This window comes from Mustela erminea, chromosome 3 (assembly GCF_009829155.1).
Source record: "Mustela erminea isolate mMusErm1 chromosome 3, mMusErm1.Pri, whole genome shotgun sequence".
NCBI lineage: Eukaryota > Metazoa > Chordata > Mammalia > Carnivora > Mustelidae > Mustela > Mustela erminea.
The window spans coordinates 18,487,364-18,504,100 of NC_045616.1; the positions used below are offsets into that span (position 1 = coordinate 18,487,364).

The window sequence follows — 16,737 nt, forward strand, 5'->3', positions numbered from 1 at the left end:
CATGGTGGTTTTCCTTAGGTGGTTTTCTTACCACAGTGTGCCTCCATGTGTTCATCTCTTAAAGACAAATATTTTATGGCATGCCTACCTCCTTGGACTGTTTTAAAATTAATCTGAGGTTTTGTAGATGATACCTGTGTCAGGTAATGTAAGTGATTACCAGTGGCAGGACTTCCAGAATACATATAATCATATGAGCCTATTCTTTATTTTTTACTTTTCTAATTGAGTAATTCTTTCTTTCTTTCTTTCTTTTTTTAATTGAAATTTTAGTTAACGTACGGTACAATATTGGTTTCTGGAGTAGAATTCAGTGACTCATCACTTACATATAACACCCAGGGATCATCCTAACAAGTACCCTCCTTACTACCCATCTGCCGTCTAGCCCACCCCCCACCCAGCTCCCTCCATCTCCCCTCAGTTTGTTCTCTATCGTCATGAGTCTCTTACGGCTTGTTACCCTCTCTCCTTTTCTTTTCCCCCTTCACATAGAGTTCAGCTGTCTTCTTTCTTCAGTTTCGCATATGAGTGAAATCATGCGTTGTCTTTCTCTGACTGATGTATTTTGCTTAGGATAATACCCTCTAGCTTCATCTGTTAGGTCCCCCAATAATGGGTCCGTGATTAAAGGAGCGAGACTGATACAAAGCGAAGGTCAAGCAAAGCTTTATTTCATGCCAAGCATCAAGAATCAGACTGACCAGCCAGGGCCACGTCTCTTACAGAGAGGGCGACCTTTCTCTGCTTCACAGACTAGCTTTTAAGGGCAAAGTCCATGTGGTTGGGCCTGGCCACGCACAGGTGGTTAATGAGGTGGTAACACACAGAGAAACCTGCATAGTCATGTTAGGTCATACGTAAGTGACCAATTGAATTATAATTTACCCTAGTAGATATTTGAACCAGCCTATCACCTTCATCAGAATTGGTGCCCAAAAGGCTCCCAAAGGGCAGGGCCCATACTCCTTGGTAACTAGGGAGACATTTTATGCGCCACCGCCCCAACCCCCACCCCGTCGGATTGGATGTCTCCACCTGGCCTGACCCACTCTTGTATTTGGGCTTTGTTACCTGGGGCTGGTTTCCAGGACTTGTTTTTGAGTAAGTCCCCTGGGGAAAGTGGGGCAGGGACAGTTGAAGGGTTAAACAACAAGGTTATTGTTTAACCTGGTTGGAAGTGTTCTGGCTAAAATAGGTCCTTATAATCCATGTCCTTGCAAATGGCAAGATTTCATTCTTTCTGATGGCTGAGTAATATTCCATCATATATATATATACATATAGCAACTTCTTTACCCATTCATCAGTCTGTGGACATTTGGGCTCTTTCCCTACTTTGTGACCCTATTTTGTGTGTGTGTGTGTGTGTGTGTGTGTGTGTGTGTGTGTGTGTGTGAAAAACAACTATAATGCTTTTATTTAAAAGCATAGTTATGGGGTTGCCTGGGTGGCTCCGTTGGTTGAGCCACTGCTTTCGGCTCAGGTCACAGTCCTGGAATTCCACGATCCGATTCTCTGTCAGGCTCCCTGCTCAGCAGGGAGTCTGCTTCTCCCACTGATCTCTCTCCTCTCCTGCTCTCTCTCTCTCTATCAAATAAATAAATAAAATCTTTTGGAAAAAAAAATAAATAAAAGCACACTTATGGAATTTCATGTTGTTTACATTTATAGGAAGAAGGAATGATATAAACACAAATAACCTTACAATTTTTGTGAGACCTGTGTGATCCACATCTAAAAGAGTTTTCCTAGGAGTTATCCATTACAGCTAAAGCCCTAGGGTGAATTTTCTTTTTCTTTCCTTTTTCTTAAAGTATATGTGGTGTGCAATATTATACTACAGGTAACCCTTGGACAGTCTGGGTTTGAACCAGGCAGATCCACTTATACATGGATTTTTTTTTCCATTAATACAGTACAGCACTGTAAATGCATTTTCTCTTCCTTATGATTTTCTTAATGATATTTTCTTTTTTGTAGCTTACTTTATGATGAGTATAAACAGTATATAAAGTAAAAACAGTATCTAATTCATGTAACTTACAGAATATGTATTAATCCACTTACAGAATATGTATTAATTATGTTAGCTGTAAGGCTTCTGGTCATCAGTGGGCTATTAGTAGTTAAGTTTGGTCAGAGTTAAATGTTACATGTGGATTTTCAATTATATGGGGGGCCAGCTGCCCTAAGTCCCATGTTGTTCAAGGGTCAACTTTAGCTTCAGATGTACAAGTGTATTTATGCGCATTACAAGGTGATCACCGTGATAAACTAGCTACCAACTGTGACCATATATAATTGTTAAATATTATTAACTATATTCCCTGTGCTGTACATAGTATTCCTATTTCTTACTTATTTTATAAATGGAAGTTTATACCTTTTAATCCTTTTTCCCTGTTTCACTTGTCCCCCAACCCGTTTCCCCTCTGGCCACTGCCAGATTGTTCCCTGTTATCTATGAGTTTGTTTCTGCTTTGTTTTGTTGGTTCATTTGTTTTCTGTATTCCCCTTATAAGTGAAAATATACAGTACTTGTCTTTCTCTGTTTGACTTACTTGACTTAGCATAATACCCTCTACATATACCATGTTGTCATGAATAGCAAGGTTTCATTCTCTTTTATGATTAATATTCCATTATATTTATATATACCATATCTTCTCTATCCATTCATCCATTGATGGACATTTAGGTTGCTTCCATATCTTGGCTATTACAGATAATGCTGCAGTGGACATAGGTGCGCATGTATCTCTTCAGATTGGTGATTTGTTGGTTGTTTTTTGTTTTGTTTTTGTTTTCATAAACACCCAGAGATCGAATTGCTGAAACATATGGTAGTCCTGTTTTAATTTTTTGAAGAACCTTCCAACTGTTTTCCATAGTGGTTGCACCAATTTACATTTCCACCAACAGCGCAGGGGAGTTCCCTTTTCTCCCCATTCTTGCCAGCACTTGTTATTTCTTGTCCTTTTGTTAACAACCATTCTGACAAGTCGTGAGATGATACCTCACTGTGGTTTGGTTTTGCATTTTCCTGATGATGAGTGATGTTGGGCACCTTTTCATTTGTCTGTCTGTTGGCCATCTGTAAGTCTCTGGAGAAATGTCTGTTCCGTTCCTCTGCTTGTTTCCTATTCATGTTGTTTGGGGTTTTTTCCTATTGAGTTGTGTGAAATTTTTTATATATTTTGGTAATTAACCCACTGCCAGTTGTATCATTTACAAATATCTTCTTTCCTTCAGTAATTTGCTTTTTTGTTTTGTTGATGGCTTCCTTTACCATACGAAAGCTTTTTAATTTGATGTAGTCTCATTTGTTTACTTCTGCTTTTATTGCCCTTTCCTGGGGAGACAGATCCAAAACAGTCTTGTTCAGACTGACATCAAAGAGCTTATTGCCTGTGTTTTCTTCCAGTAGTTTCAGGGTTTCTGGTCTTAAAACTTAAGTCTTTAGTTGGTTTTGAGTGTATGTTTGTATACAGTGAAAGAAAGTGGTCCAGTTTTATTCTTTCACATGTAGCTGTCCAGCTACATTTATTGAAGAAACTTTTTCCCATGGTATGTGTAAGGGCCTATTTAGCCAGAGCAGCTCCATCCTGACCCTGCTGCACCACCCCCACCCACCCCCACCCCGCCCAGCCCAGGGAACTTACTTAAGAACAAGTCCTGGAAACCAGTCCCAGGTAACAAAGCCCAAGTACAAGAGTGGGTCAGGCCGGGTGGAGGTATTCAGTGGGGGGGGGGGGGGGGGGGGGGAGGGCGCATACTGTCCTAGCTACCAAGGAGCATGGGCACCGCCCTTTGGGTGCCTGTTCTGACCAAGGTGATAGGCTAGTTCAAGTATCTACAAGGGTAAATTGTAATTCAATTGGTCACTTATGTGTGACCTAGCAGCACTGTGCACTTTCTCTGTGTTACAATCTCATTGGCCACCTGTGCATGGCCAGGCCCACAACATGGCCTTTGCCCTTAAAAGCTAGTCTGTAAGACAGAGAGAGATTGCCTCTTTGCAAGAGACGGCCCTGGCCAGTCAGTTTGATTCTCAATGCTTAGTGCGAAATAAAGCCTTGCTTGACCTTAGCTTTGTATCAGTCTCGCTCCTTTGACCATGGACCCAACAGTATGTTCTTGCCTCCTTTTTTTTGAAGATGGATTGACTATATAAGCATAGGTTTATTTCTGGGCTCTCTGTTCTATTCTGTTGATTTCTAGTGTGCGCGCGCACGCGTGTGTGTGTGTGTGTGTATGTGTGTGTGTGTATGCACCAGTACTATACTGTTTTGATGACAACAGCTTTGTATTACATCTTGATATCTGGGATTGTCATACCTCCAGTTTTGTTATTCTTTTTCAAGATTCCTTTAAATTATTTTGATTCTATACGAACTTTAGGATTGTTTGTTCTATTTCTGTGAAAGATGCTATTGGTTTTCAGTGGGGATTGCATTGAATCTGTGACTGTTTGGGGTGATACTAACATTTTAACAATATTAGTTCTAATCCTTGAGCACAGAATATCTTTCATTTGTTTGTGTCATCTCAGTTTCTTTCATCAATGTCTTGTAGTTTTTTAGTAGAGGTCTTTTACCTCCTTGGTTAAATTTATTCCTATGTATTTTATTCTTTTTGATGCAACTGTGAGTAATATTGTTTTTAAAATTTCTCTTTCTGATAATTTGTTGTAATTGCATAGAAGTGTCACAGATTTGTGTATTAGTTTTGTATCCTTCAACTTTATGGAATTTTTTAGTTCTAATAGTTTTTTGGCGGAGTCTTTAAGGTTCTCTGTATCTAGTATCATGTCATCTGCACACTTTTACATCTTCCTTTCCAATTTGAGTGCCTTTTGTTTCTTTTTCTTGTGCAGTTACTATGGCTAAGACTTCCAGAACTATGTTGAATAAAAAGTGGTGAGAGTGGCATCCTTGTCTTTGTACTGACCTTAGAGGAAAAGAAAGCTGTCAGCCTTCCACCACCGAGTAGGATGTTAGCTGTGGGTCTGTCTTAGGTACATTCCTTCTATATCCACGCTGTCGAGAGTTTTTATCATAACCGTGTATTGCATTTGATAAAATTCTGCATCTGTTGAGATGATCATATCATTTTTATCCTTTCTGTTAGTTTGATGTATCACATTGATGAATTTGTGGGTGTTGAACTGTCTTTGCATTTTTGGAATATGTTCTACCTGATGCTGTGTATGATCAATCCTTTTAATGTGTGGTTGAGTTCAGTTTGCTCATATTTTGTTGAGGATTTTTGCATCAATCTTCCTTGAGGATATTCTCCTGCAGTTTTCTTTTTTTATGGTCACTTTCTCTGCTTTTGGTATCTGGGTAATTCTGGCCTCATAGGATGAGTCTGGAAGCATTCCTTCTTCTTCAGTCTTTTGGGATAGTTTGAGAAGGATAGGTATTAACTCCAGTTGAAATCTTTTATGAATATACCTGTGAGGATGGTCTAAGATTTCTGTTTGTTGGGATTTTTTTTTTTTATTACTGATTGAACTTCATTACTAGTCATCATTGTGTTCAGATTTTCTGTATCTTCTGGACTCAGTCTTGAAAGATTGTGTGTTTATAGGAATTTATTCATTTCTTCTAGGTTATCCCATTTGTTGGCATGTAATTTTTTTTGTAGTACTGCCTTATGATCCTTTGTATTTCTATGGTATTGGTTATAATTTCTCTTCTCCCATTTCTGATTTTATTTGGGCCCTCTCTTTTTTAATTTTTTCTTTGACAGGTCTGGCTAAAGGTTTAGCACTTTTGTTTATATTTTCAAAGAACTAGCTCTTAGTTTCATTGATTTTTTTTTGTCTCTGTTTCACTTATATCCACTCTTATCTTTATTATTTCCTTTCTTCTACTAACTTTGGTTTTACTTATTCTTTTTCTCATTCCTTTAGATGTAAAGTTAGGTTGTCTGAGATTTTTTTTTTTTTTTTTTCTTAAGGTGGCTCTGTAGTGCCATAAACTTCCCTCTTAGGTGTATTTTTGCTATATCCCATAGATTTTGAACTGTTGTGTTCCCATTTTTATTTGTCTCAAGGTATTTTTTTATTTATTCTTTTTCTGTTGACCCATTATTTATTTATTAGCATATTGTTTAGCCTCCACATGTTTTCAGTTTTTCCAGCTTTCTTCTTGTGATTGATTTTATTTTCATACCTCTAGGGTAGCAAACGATGCTTGATATGATTTCCATCTTCTTAAATTTATTAAGACTTGTTTTGTGACCTAACATGTAACCTTTCCTGCAGCATGTTCCTTGTGCACTTGAGAAGAATATGTATTCTGCTCTTGGATGGAATGTTCTGTATATGTCTGTTAAGTCCATGTGGTCCTATGTATCAGCTAAGGCTACTGTTTCCTCATTGATTTTCTGTCTGAATGATCTATCCATTGAAGTCAGTGGGGTGCTGAAACCCCTACTATTATTATATTACTCTTATTTTCTTCCTTTATGTCTGAGTTTACTTTTTCTTCCTTCTTTATCAGATCTATGAAGTGTCACCCATGAGTTTTGGATAATAGCCAGTAGTATCCATTGATATTCCTTTAAACACACATGCAGTGAACAGCCCTCCCAGAAATAATTTTTAGTACTTGCCTAGTCATTATATTCCCTTGGAAGAGAGTATAAACTCTCTGTTAGAATTACCTTTAAAAAACAAAATTCTTTCAACTTAAAATGCAATTTGCCTTGTATAAAAATATTGCTTTTATCTGATTCCTGGAAAAATGGGGATGTAATATTCCCATAAACTTTTTCCCTAAACATTTGACTTTGTAAAAAGTGAAATACAGTACTACCTAAGATATATCTATATATACCTGTACATAAAAAAATACATACATGTATTACTTTTCTTTCACCAAGTGATTAGAGGTGTGTAGTCCAAGTTGAAAATACTTTTGACATATAATTTACAAAATGACAGTGCATTTTGATTACTTGCAACTATCATTTTTTGTCACTAAGATATTTCTCTTCTTATTTATTATGACATAGTAGGCTACAGTTTATTGTCCAGACTTATCTTTTTGACTCTTTGGGAGGAAAAAAAAAAAAAAAAACAGGACCAAATAGTCAAGTCTCATCATCTATTGACAGTGATAGACAGCACATGGATAATTAAGCCCATCGTCAAATATAGCCTATAAAACTGTAGCCAGGATTTTTTGCATCTTCCTCCTGAAAGCTTGTTGTTAGAGTTGGGACTGATAGCTGAGATGTCACTGGTTTGAATATCAGTTTTATTTTCTCTTCTTCCCTTAACAAAGATACTAATGAACTATGAGTTGAGTCAGAGGCCCAGAGTGTTAGAGCTAGACAATCCAAGGCCAGGCACCCCTGAAATGCTAATAATTGGACTCTTATTAAACTTAATGCACTTACATCCTTGTTGGATCTAGACAGCCACTGATTTGTGTCCAGACATAAAACTGAAGAGAAGTTTTTCGAAAACAAGCCTCCTTAGTGAACTGAACCTTCCATACATTTTCTGAAGAGAAATGAAGCTAGAGAGTTGACTGTGGTTTGATAAAGCAGATTTGTGACTTTCTAGTTAAATTCTCAAAGAAGGCTCAGAGTGTGTTTTCCTCTTAAAAATGTCATGGTCCAAGGAAGGATTTTGATCACACCCATTCCTAATATTTATGGGACCTAAAGCAGGAGTAAAAATGGAGGCCTTGGGCCATATATCTAAATGTAAAGTCATAAATAAAGTTACCAAACTACTGAGTAAATGCAACCTATACTGCTTTCTTGATAATATACCTTAAGTAATGTCCTGGCAGGCGAGATTCGGATTTAGAATTCTTGGGCTCTCTGGGGTGTCATGTCAGAGCGTGACAATGTGAGGACTTGGCTCTTAACCAGTCCCCCTTTCCTTTTTGTCCTACATATCTGTCTAAGTTCCATCGTTACCCTCCTTAAACAACTGCCCTTTCCCACCCCTTGGGTAAACGTAGATTCTTAAATTCTAAGAATAATCTCTGTACACATGACATGGAACACTTAAAGCCATTTCTGTATTCTCCCATATTTTCACAGTCTTCCCTAAGTCACTGCGGGTTGAATGGGAAAAGATCATGATAATAGCTATCAGTGATTATACCTGCCAGACATTGGCATTAGTTCTTTGCATATTTTATCTCGGATATCAGCATTTTCCCTTCTTGGGGCTAAGTATTTCAGTAAAGCAAGACACTGAATTTATATACATAGCTCTGCCGTATAAACACACACACACACACGCAGGTCCACATGGGCATACATTATTTCAGCTGTTGATATTTTAGGAAGTATGTTTCAAAGTCACCTTCCTTCCCTTTCCTCAGTGCCGCCTTTTAGAAAATACTAACTTGAAACAAAGCAGAATTCAGGATCCAAGAACCCAGCTTGGCAACGACCCCCGGGTGTTTGTACAGCAAATCAAGTTGTTCACAAACTGATTCAGTTCTTTATTCTCTCCCACCCACACCACCGTTTGGATTGGTGAGAGAGTAATGAACTTGCCTTGCTTTTCCACAGGGTAAACTGAGGCCTGTCTTTTCCCTTTAACTGCTGGGAGGAAATATAGCACTGCTAGATAATGCTGATTTCAACCTTTGAAGGTTCAACGATGTGTGTCAGTTAGCCTGCTACTTTTTTCTCCTTCCTAAAGGAACAGGCTTTAAGGCAGATCTGCTTCTTGATTCATTTTAAAGCTTAACTACTTAGGTAGGTGTTACAAGAGCAAAGAAAAGTGTGGAATTTAATCCTCTGTGCCTTGGCTTCTTGAGAAGGGAGGTGCCACATCTAAACACAGCCCCATTGACTCTCCTCAGTTAGCTGGAGATACTTTGTTTTGGAAATGTTGGCTTTGTAAGTAGAAATGGAAACCATTAAAACAGATAAAACAAAGAAAAAAGTAGCCATAGAAACAGAAGTAGAATTAAGAGAATGTTGGAAATGACCACAAGCAATGAAGTACATGAATTCATGTCTGTTTTCAACCTTTGTCCACTCTTCAGTTCATGGTGCCCGTTTGATGTCCTGTGAGCACAACAGTGTTGCCCATTCTTGGCATTCTCTCTCCTCATTAACTTGCACTTGCCAGAAGTACCTTGAATAAAACAGACACATTTGACCAATCTTCAGGAGCTACTTCGAGTGTTCCCTTAGTTTACAAGGTCATCCCAAAGCAGGTTGCAAGGGGCCAGACCCTCATTGCACACTGCTGCGCCATCATGCAGACGTGCCCAGTGTCCCTCAGCACCCACAGCTCCCACGAAGGTTCCCCTGTCACATCTGAGGGAAAGAAGGAGCTTGGTTAAGTCTTCGCTTTGAAGCTGTCATGTTAATTGTGAACTTTTGCTGAGTCTGTACCTTAAAAAAGGTAACCATCTCAGCATGTTAAGATCATAACTGCTAGATTAATGCTTGGAGGCAGCAGCTGTGCTGACGGGAGGCATTAATGGCTGGATGAGTTCAATCAGATAGGCCGCCTCCAGTGTCTTTGCGTAATGATATTTGCTAGATTCCAAATGGACTGCTGAGAAAGATGAAATACAATCTCGTATATTATCTCTATCTTGAAAAAAAATAGAGAATGAAATTGTTCTCTTACTGGCTTCTATTTTATTAACCTTTGTGGAGGCAACTTAAAGAACAGATGTTCCTGTAGAGTTGAAACCTTTTGCTAAAGTGGAGTGTCATTAAGCGCGTCTGTGAGTTCTAGAACAGTGGGGTTGAGTGAAGCAGGTAAGTACTTTTTTAAAAACCACTCACAAAATAATAGGGCATATTCTGGGGCTATCCAGAAAGAAAAAACTGGAGTGAACATTGGATACAACTAAATTCATTCTTCTTTCTTCTTCTTCCATACAGAGCATGGAGAAAGTTCTTGTGGAATTCAGTCACAAGGAGTTGTTTGATTTCTATAACAAGGTCTGCATTTTTAAAATAATTTCTGCTATGTGGGGTTTTACATAATGTTGCCTTCTTTTTATGAATTCTTATTTTTAAATGACCTATTACGGAGCGAAGTTCTTTAAACATCCCTTGTAAACACCGTATGTTTCATGGCAGGAAGCATTGCCGAGACGAAGAGAATCTGACATACTAAATCAGGAAGAAAGTGGAAATGGTTTTAATTAAAGCAATAGGATTGTTACTTTAAAGCAAAGCATTCAGTAATGAACTATGTGATACCTAGCCACACTGGCACTTTAGGTATATTTAACATTAAATATTTTAATTTCCGGGCCCAAAAGGAAAGGGAGGTGCCAGGCCTGTGAAGTTTTATCTTTGAGTGAATGTCCTTGTTTCTTTCCAAATCCTGACTTTGTGAGCCAGGAAGATGCACTACCCCCTCAACTCCCCCTTCAAAAGTCTTATGTAGTGAACATTTATTTTATTATTTTTTTTTATTTTTAAAGATTTTATTTATTTATTTGACAGAGAGAGATCACGAGTAGGCAGAGAGGCAGGCAGAGAGAGAGAGAGAGAGAGAGAGGGAAGCAGGCTCCCTGCCGAGCAGAGAGCCCGATGCGAAACTCGATCCCAGGACCCTGAGATCATGACCTGAGCCGAAGGCAGCGGCCCAACCCACTGAGCCACCCAGGCGCTCCCTGTAGTGAACATTTAAATTAAAGCAGCCGGGGGTATTTCAAAGAGTCAGATTTAGAAATCTTCCTTGACTCATTGGAAAACGTAGACCACAGCCATGAATTCTAATATCTTCTTATGAAAAGAAAACTTTCCTACGTGGTGAATCTGTTGCTGTGCGAATGGATGTAACATGCGTGGTTGCTGCTGCCGATCTGTCCCTCCCCTCGGCAAGTTTCTGAGCAGCCCTTCATAGGCATTTCTCGCCTTTCAGCAACTTTTCTCTCATTTCCTCTGTCTAAATAGCTGGAGACCATACAAGCGCAGCTGGATTCCCTCACGTGATTGTTCCCGAAGACTGGCTTCTCCATCACACTCCTGCCACCTCATCATTCTGCCCCGAAGATGGGCTGCCAGGTTCTGTTTTCCAAAGGATTCGGTAGCTTTCCTCTTGTAAACAACAGGGCTTACTGCTTCTTAGAGTAATAACAGTCAAGGGAAATCATTGTCTCGAGAGCTTCTAATACCCATTCTCTCCTCCTGTGAGCCAACGGCAAACAATTGTTAAGAATGCATTCGATTGGAAGGAAACAGTAAATACCATATTGTTATTACCGTCTTGTTTTTGCTTTATTGCCTGACCTGCTCATTTTTTACATGTTAGATGACACCTTTATGTATCAAGGAGGGTCCACAGAGACAAGGGATACTGTGTACCTTAGAATACGAAACTCTAGTCATTACCTCATTAAAGCAAGAAAGCAAGGAAGTGCAATCAGATACTTCGTTTTTCCTTGAATATAATGATGTTTTGCTTGGGAAATAACATAGGAACAAAATCTGAAATAGAGCTAGTGGTAGTGAACCAGTTAATTCCAATGTGAGCTTCTATGTGCACTTTAATTTTTTTGGTCTGAGTGTAATGATCTAATAATAGTCCAGGTTTCTGTGTGCTTTTCTTTGTACTGCAAATTAATAATGATTCACTTCATTGTAAGGGAGAGATTCTGATCATAAATAAAAATAATTGTCATGAGTGCTAAATAGTTATCCTTAAAATTCCAAAAACAGATACCTTTTATATTTTTTCTATAAATATGTTAATTAATTTAAGTCAATAAAATTTTTATGTTTTAGAATTAGGTGAACTGAAGTACACAGTATCTTATACTGTGATTGTATATAAACGTGAGTATGGTTGCCTATAAAAACATTACCAGTTGAATTTTTTATGAATAAATTATTTTTTCTTTGTTGTTTCCACAGAGACAGAGCAGGTGGGAGTGGGGAGATGGGAGGGGAGAAATTGAGGGAGTCGTAGACATTGATTTGAGTCAAACGTGACTTCATATGAAGGTATTTGATCTCAGAAATGTCCTATGGTTAACAGCCAGCCACTGAAATTAAATCACATTCCTTCTGTGAGATGATCTGCATTGATGGTCCCTCAAGTAAATGTTCACTGTATGGAATTTGTGCCTTTCTTTGTATGTGTGCTTCATGCCGTTGATGAGAACAGTTGGGAGTTTGGATGATTCAGAAAGTAATATTACAGTTGCTGTCTGTAGTTGATTAATTTGAAAAGTTTCTTTAATGTCCATTGATACGCTATCTGGAAGACTTGTTTATAATACAGCGGCATTTATTTCCATATGTAGCTTATGGGAGCTGTCTTATTTTGTTACACTCTGTTCTGCCAGTTCCAGAGGGAGCTACCTGACTACTTAAACATTTTGGTAACTATTCCTTCAGACTTCTTATATACAAAAACACATACGTCATCTCAAGTTAAATTTGTTAGACCCTTCTGACGGTGACCATATGGATAGGTGGAAGTTTTCATTGGTTTAATGGCCAATTTAACTCCCATGTAGGTATCTAAACTAAACGTGACAGTCCAAAATGAAATTCTCGATTAGTAGCTTGTTTTATGCTCCCTAAAAGACCAGGTTTTATACTCTCTAGGAGTATTATCTAAAACTGTGCAAAAATGTAGTAAATAGTTTCCTCTCCATGAGTCTAGTTCAAGAAAGTCTGACCAAAGGCATTGAAGAAAGGCCTAATAGAAGGTCTAATTCCAACTAAGGACATAACTATTCTTGAAATATATTTAATTGCAGATCATTTCATTCCTTAAGGCACCACCATTGCTCTGATACACAGGTCAAAGAAAATATCATTCCCAAACAGTGCCGAATACCTGTGACTTTTTCATAGAAATAAGGGACTTGGGGAGGCAAGTGCTAGAAGCTCCTCTCTCAGCACTCTTACTTGAGTGCCTGGCGTGAGGCTTGAACACAAATAGACTTACTTGCTAGAAAGGAATCATTGTACTATTTTACCCCTACTACAAGTATTACCTGCAATGTTCCAGTAGTAATTTGTGCTTCTTTTTAATGAGGAAAACCCAAAAATCACAAAGAAGTAACCTTAAAGTACACTCTTATCATCCAAAACAGCCATTTAATGACATTTTGGTAGATTTTACTGAAGTGGTTTTTTCCTGCCCATATATCTTTCTCGTTCTTTTTTTTTTTTTCTTTTTTTAAGATTTTATTTATTTAGAGAGAGAAAACACAAAAGAGAGCAGAGGGCACAAGTAGGCAGAGCAGCAGGCAGAGGGAGAGGGAGAAGCAGACCCCCCACCCAGCAGAAAGCCTGATGTGGGGGTGCCTGGGTGGCTCAGTGGGTTAAAGCCTCTGCCTTTGGCTCAGGTCATGATCCCAGAGTCCTGGGATCGAGCCCCGCATCAGGCTCTCTGCTCGGCGGGGAGCCTGTTTCTTCCTCTCTCTCTCTGCCTGCCTCTCTGCCTACTTGTAATCTCTGCCTGTCAAATAAATAAATAAAATCTTTAAAAAAAAAAAAGAAAGCCTGATGTGGGACTCGATCCCAGGACCCCAAGACCATGACCTGAGCTGAAGGCAGATGCCCAACCAACTGAGCCACCCAGGTGTCCCTCTCGTTCTTTTTTCTCTTTTTGTTTTTCTTTTCCTAACACATTGGAATAATGCCATAAATACAGATTCATACTTTGCTTTGTGTAACATTATACATGAGCATTTTTTCCTGTCCTTACTACCTAAAACATAATTTCAGTATATATTGAATAACCCACCATGTGCATGAGCTACACTTTATGTAGTTATCCAGTCTGTTGCTGGATATTTAGACTATTTTCATTTTTTAACATACTACAGAACTCACTGGTGGCATATCATTATATCTATAACCCCTGGACCACATCTGTCATTATTTTATTACTACAAATTACTAGAGGTGGGATTATATAAGAAGTATGAAGATTTATTTTCCATTTTTATCTTTAATGGTATTTTATTATAAAAATCATAGTTGCCCTTAGTTTAAAAAAAGAAAGTTCCTGTTTTGCCAGTCTCACTCCACTTCCCAGAAGTGCTCACCCAACTACTTGGAAATTTTGGTTTGTATCTTTTCAGATGTCTTATGCAAATACACACGCACACACACCTTTTTGTGTATGTTTATACTTGCATTTATTTATTTATGTGTTTATTTATTTTTAAGTAGGCTCCATACCCAACATGGAGCCTGACATGGGGCTTGAACTCATAGCCCATATTCATTTATACCATCTCCAACGGTAAAGGAGAATTCACCTGCCTCAGGACAACTTCATCACCCTTTTCTCCTACTGCGCATTTCATTCTCCACATTCTCCTTAACCTGGGACCAGGTTTTGGGAACAGTATTGGGTGAGAGAGAATTGGACACTGAAACATCACTAATTACTTGGGTTTTTCATGCTGATAACTCTAGAAGAATCAAAGAGATCTCTTCTATAATCAGCAAATGGGAGAGGCACTAGCACAGTATTTTAGTGTAAGGACACTGAAGTCAGACATTCATTTCCTCAACAAATACTCAGTGAGTGCCTATGATTCTAGGAACTTCATATGCTAGCACTATGTTAACAATGTTGAACAAAATAAATATGGTTCCTGGCTTCTTAAAACATAATTTTTTTTTTAAAGATTTTATTTATTTGTCAGAGAGAGGGAAAGAGAGCGAGCACAGGCAGACAGATGGCAGGCAGAGGCAGAGGGAGAAGCAGGCTCCCTGCCAAACAAGGAGCCCGATGTGGGACTCGATCCCAGGACGCTGGGATCATGACCTGAGCCGAAGGCAGCTGCTTAACCAACTGAGCCACCCAGGCGTCCCAAAACATAATATTTTAAACATTCAATTTTTTAAAAGCAAGAAAATGTAATAAATTGTGAACAAGTATGGGATGAAAAACAATTGGCTTCTGTTAAAAGAAAAATCAGAGATATGACCAAGTTTAGATTGGGCATCAAGGAAAGATTCTCTGAGGAAGTGATACTTGAAGTGAGTCCACTTGAAGATAGAACAAAGCAAGTGAAGAAGAGAGTAAATAATGGAAGACGAGAGTGAAAAGCATTCTGGACACAGAGAATGGCCCATCCAGCATCCCAGAGATTGGAAAAGGCTTACTAGCACCTTTCGGGAACCAAAGAAGATCCACAACACTCTGGTCACATGTCTTGTCATTTCTACTACCAAAATGGCTTGCAAACATATCTCCAGGGCACTGCCTTTTCCAGGCTATTCCACCGTCTTTGCCCTGGACTTCTTGCCACCACTTTACCCCACTTCAATCCACTCTTCACACAGGGCTGATATTTCTGAAACATCAGTCACAGTAATTACACCATCTCTCTGCTTAGAACCCTGCAAAGGGGTCCTCTTACTCTAGAAATACAATTTAAGTGTCTGGACCCTCAGGATAGAGAGTCATGTCCTAGTTCCACTACTTTTTGTGGTGCTCCATTTAATCCAAGCTCAGTCTCCTTATCTTTGTAATGGGAATAAAAATAATCTACATAACATGGGAGTGCTTGTATAGATTAAATGAGAGAATTCATGGTTAACAGCATAATTCCTAATTTGTGATAATCACATAATAAATGTGGGCTGTCATTTTCATAATCATTAAGAAAATGACCAGGGTTTCTATTGAAATTGTTCCAGGTAGGTTTGAATTAAAGTCAGAATTGCAGAAACCCTGCTATGAAGCCCCTTCCCTTTAAATTTACTGGATTTCCAATAACAACTCTGTCCCATGACCACTGGATTCAAAGTAATGCCAATCTATCTCACCTTTAATATTTTATTAATAAGGTAAGATAATCTGTATATTATAGAATAGGCTCAGAATTTGAAATTGCTTTTCTAGGATTCTCTTTCTGCATAGCTCCCCTGGTTCTGACCAATCCTTTGCTCTCCCTCTAGTCTATGAATTTCTGTCTCTTACCTTAAACAATGTTTTCTACACCTCATTCATTATTCCAGGGGTCAGCAAACTATGTCCAGCCTCTCACCCTTTATTTTTATGAAGTTTTTATTGGAATACAGCTATGGTAGGGAACACAGGCTTCCAGTCATCCCTGCCTTTGGGTATTCACATCTCAGTACAATCCTCTGCCCTCAGCTGTGGGCACCACCTGTTACATGCTTCTAACCACTCAAATATGGCAAAGGAAATGGAATGTCACTCCCCTGGTTGTTGCGTTATGTAAAATTCTGTTGTGCTACCAAACTCTAGAGATTTTTTTCCCTTCTTGGCTTGGAAGAAGCAAGCGGCAATGTTGTGAGAGGGGCTGTGGGCAGAACTACATGATGAGGAACTGTGGGTGATCTCTAGGAGCTGAGGACGACCAGCAAAAAGCTGAGGCCCCAGGTCAGCAGTCCCACAGCCACAGGAAATAAATCTACGAACAACCCAAGCGAGTTAGGAAGTATACTCTTCCCCAGTCAAGCCTGCAGTTGAGAACACAGTCGCAACTGAACATGATTGCAGCCTTGTGAGATTCCACAGGAAGAACTCAGCCCCCTGACCCATGGTAACTGTGAGATAATAAATGCGTGTTGATTTGTTATAATACAGTAATAATTTGTCACACTGTATAGTATAGTAATTTGTTATACTGTAATGGATGCCTAAAACAACAGCCATGCTCTTTTGTTTACATATAGTCTGTGACTCTTTTGCACTAGGACAGCAGACATGAGTAGTTGCCACAGAGAGTATGTGACCCTGAAAGAGCATGTGGCTCTTGAGAGGAAAAATTT

The 16,737-nt window shown here is 38.9% G+C and overlaps 1 protein-coding gene across 1 annotated transcript in view; it reads left to right on the top strand.

The window, feature by feature from the left end:
- COMMD10 (COMM domain containing 10) overlaps nucleotides 1-11,222 on the top strand; it is a 196,581-nt gene extending 185,359 nt beyond the window's left edge. Inside the window, exons 6-7 of the mRNA XM_032335406.1 lie at nucleotides 9,889-9,948; nucleotides 10,915-11,222. Coding sequence (XP_032191297.1) covers nucleotides 9,889-9,948; nucleotides 10,915-10,953 — 99 coding nt within the window. The 3' untranslated portion in view covers nucleotides 10,954-11,222. The remainder of the gene's footprint in view (nucleotides 1-9,888; nucleotides 9,949-10,914) is intronic.
- The last annotated feature ends 5,515 nt before the right edge of the window (nucleotides 11,223-16,737 follow it).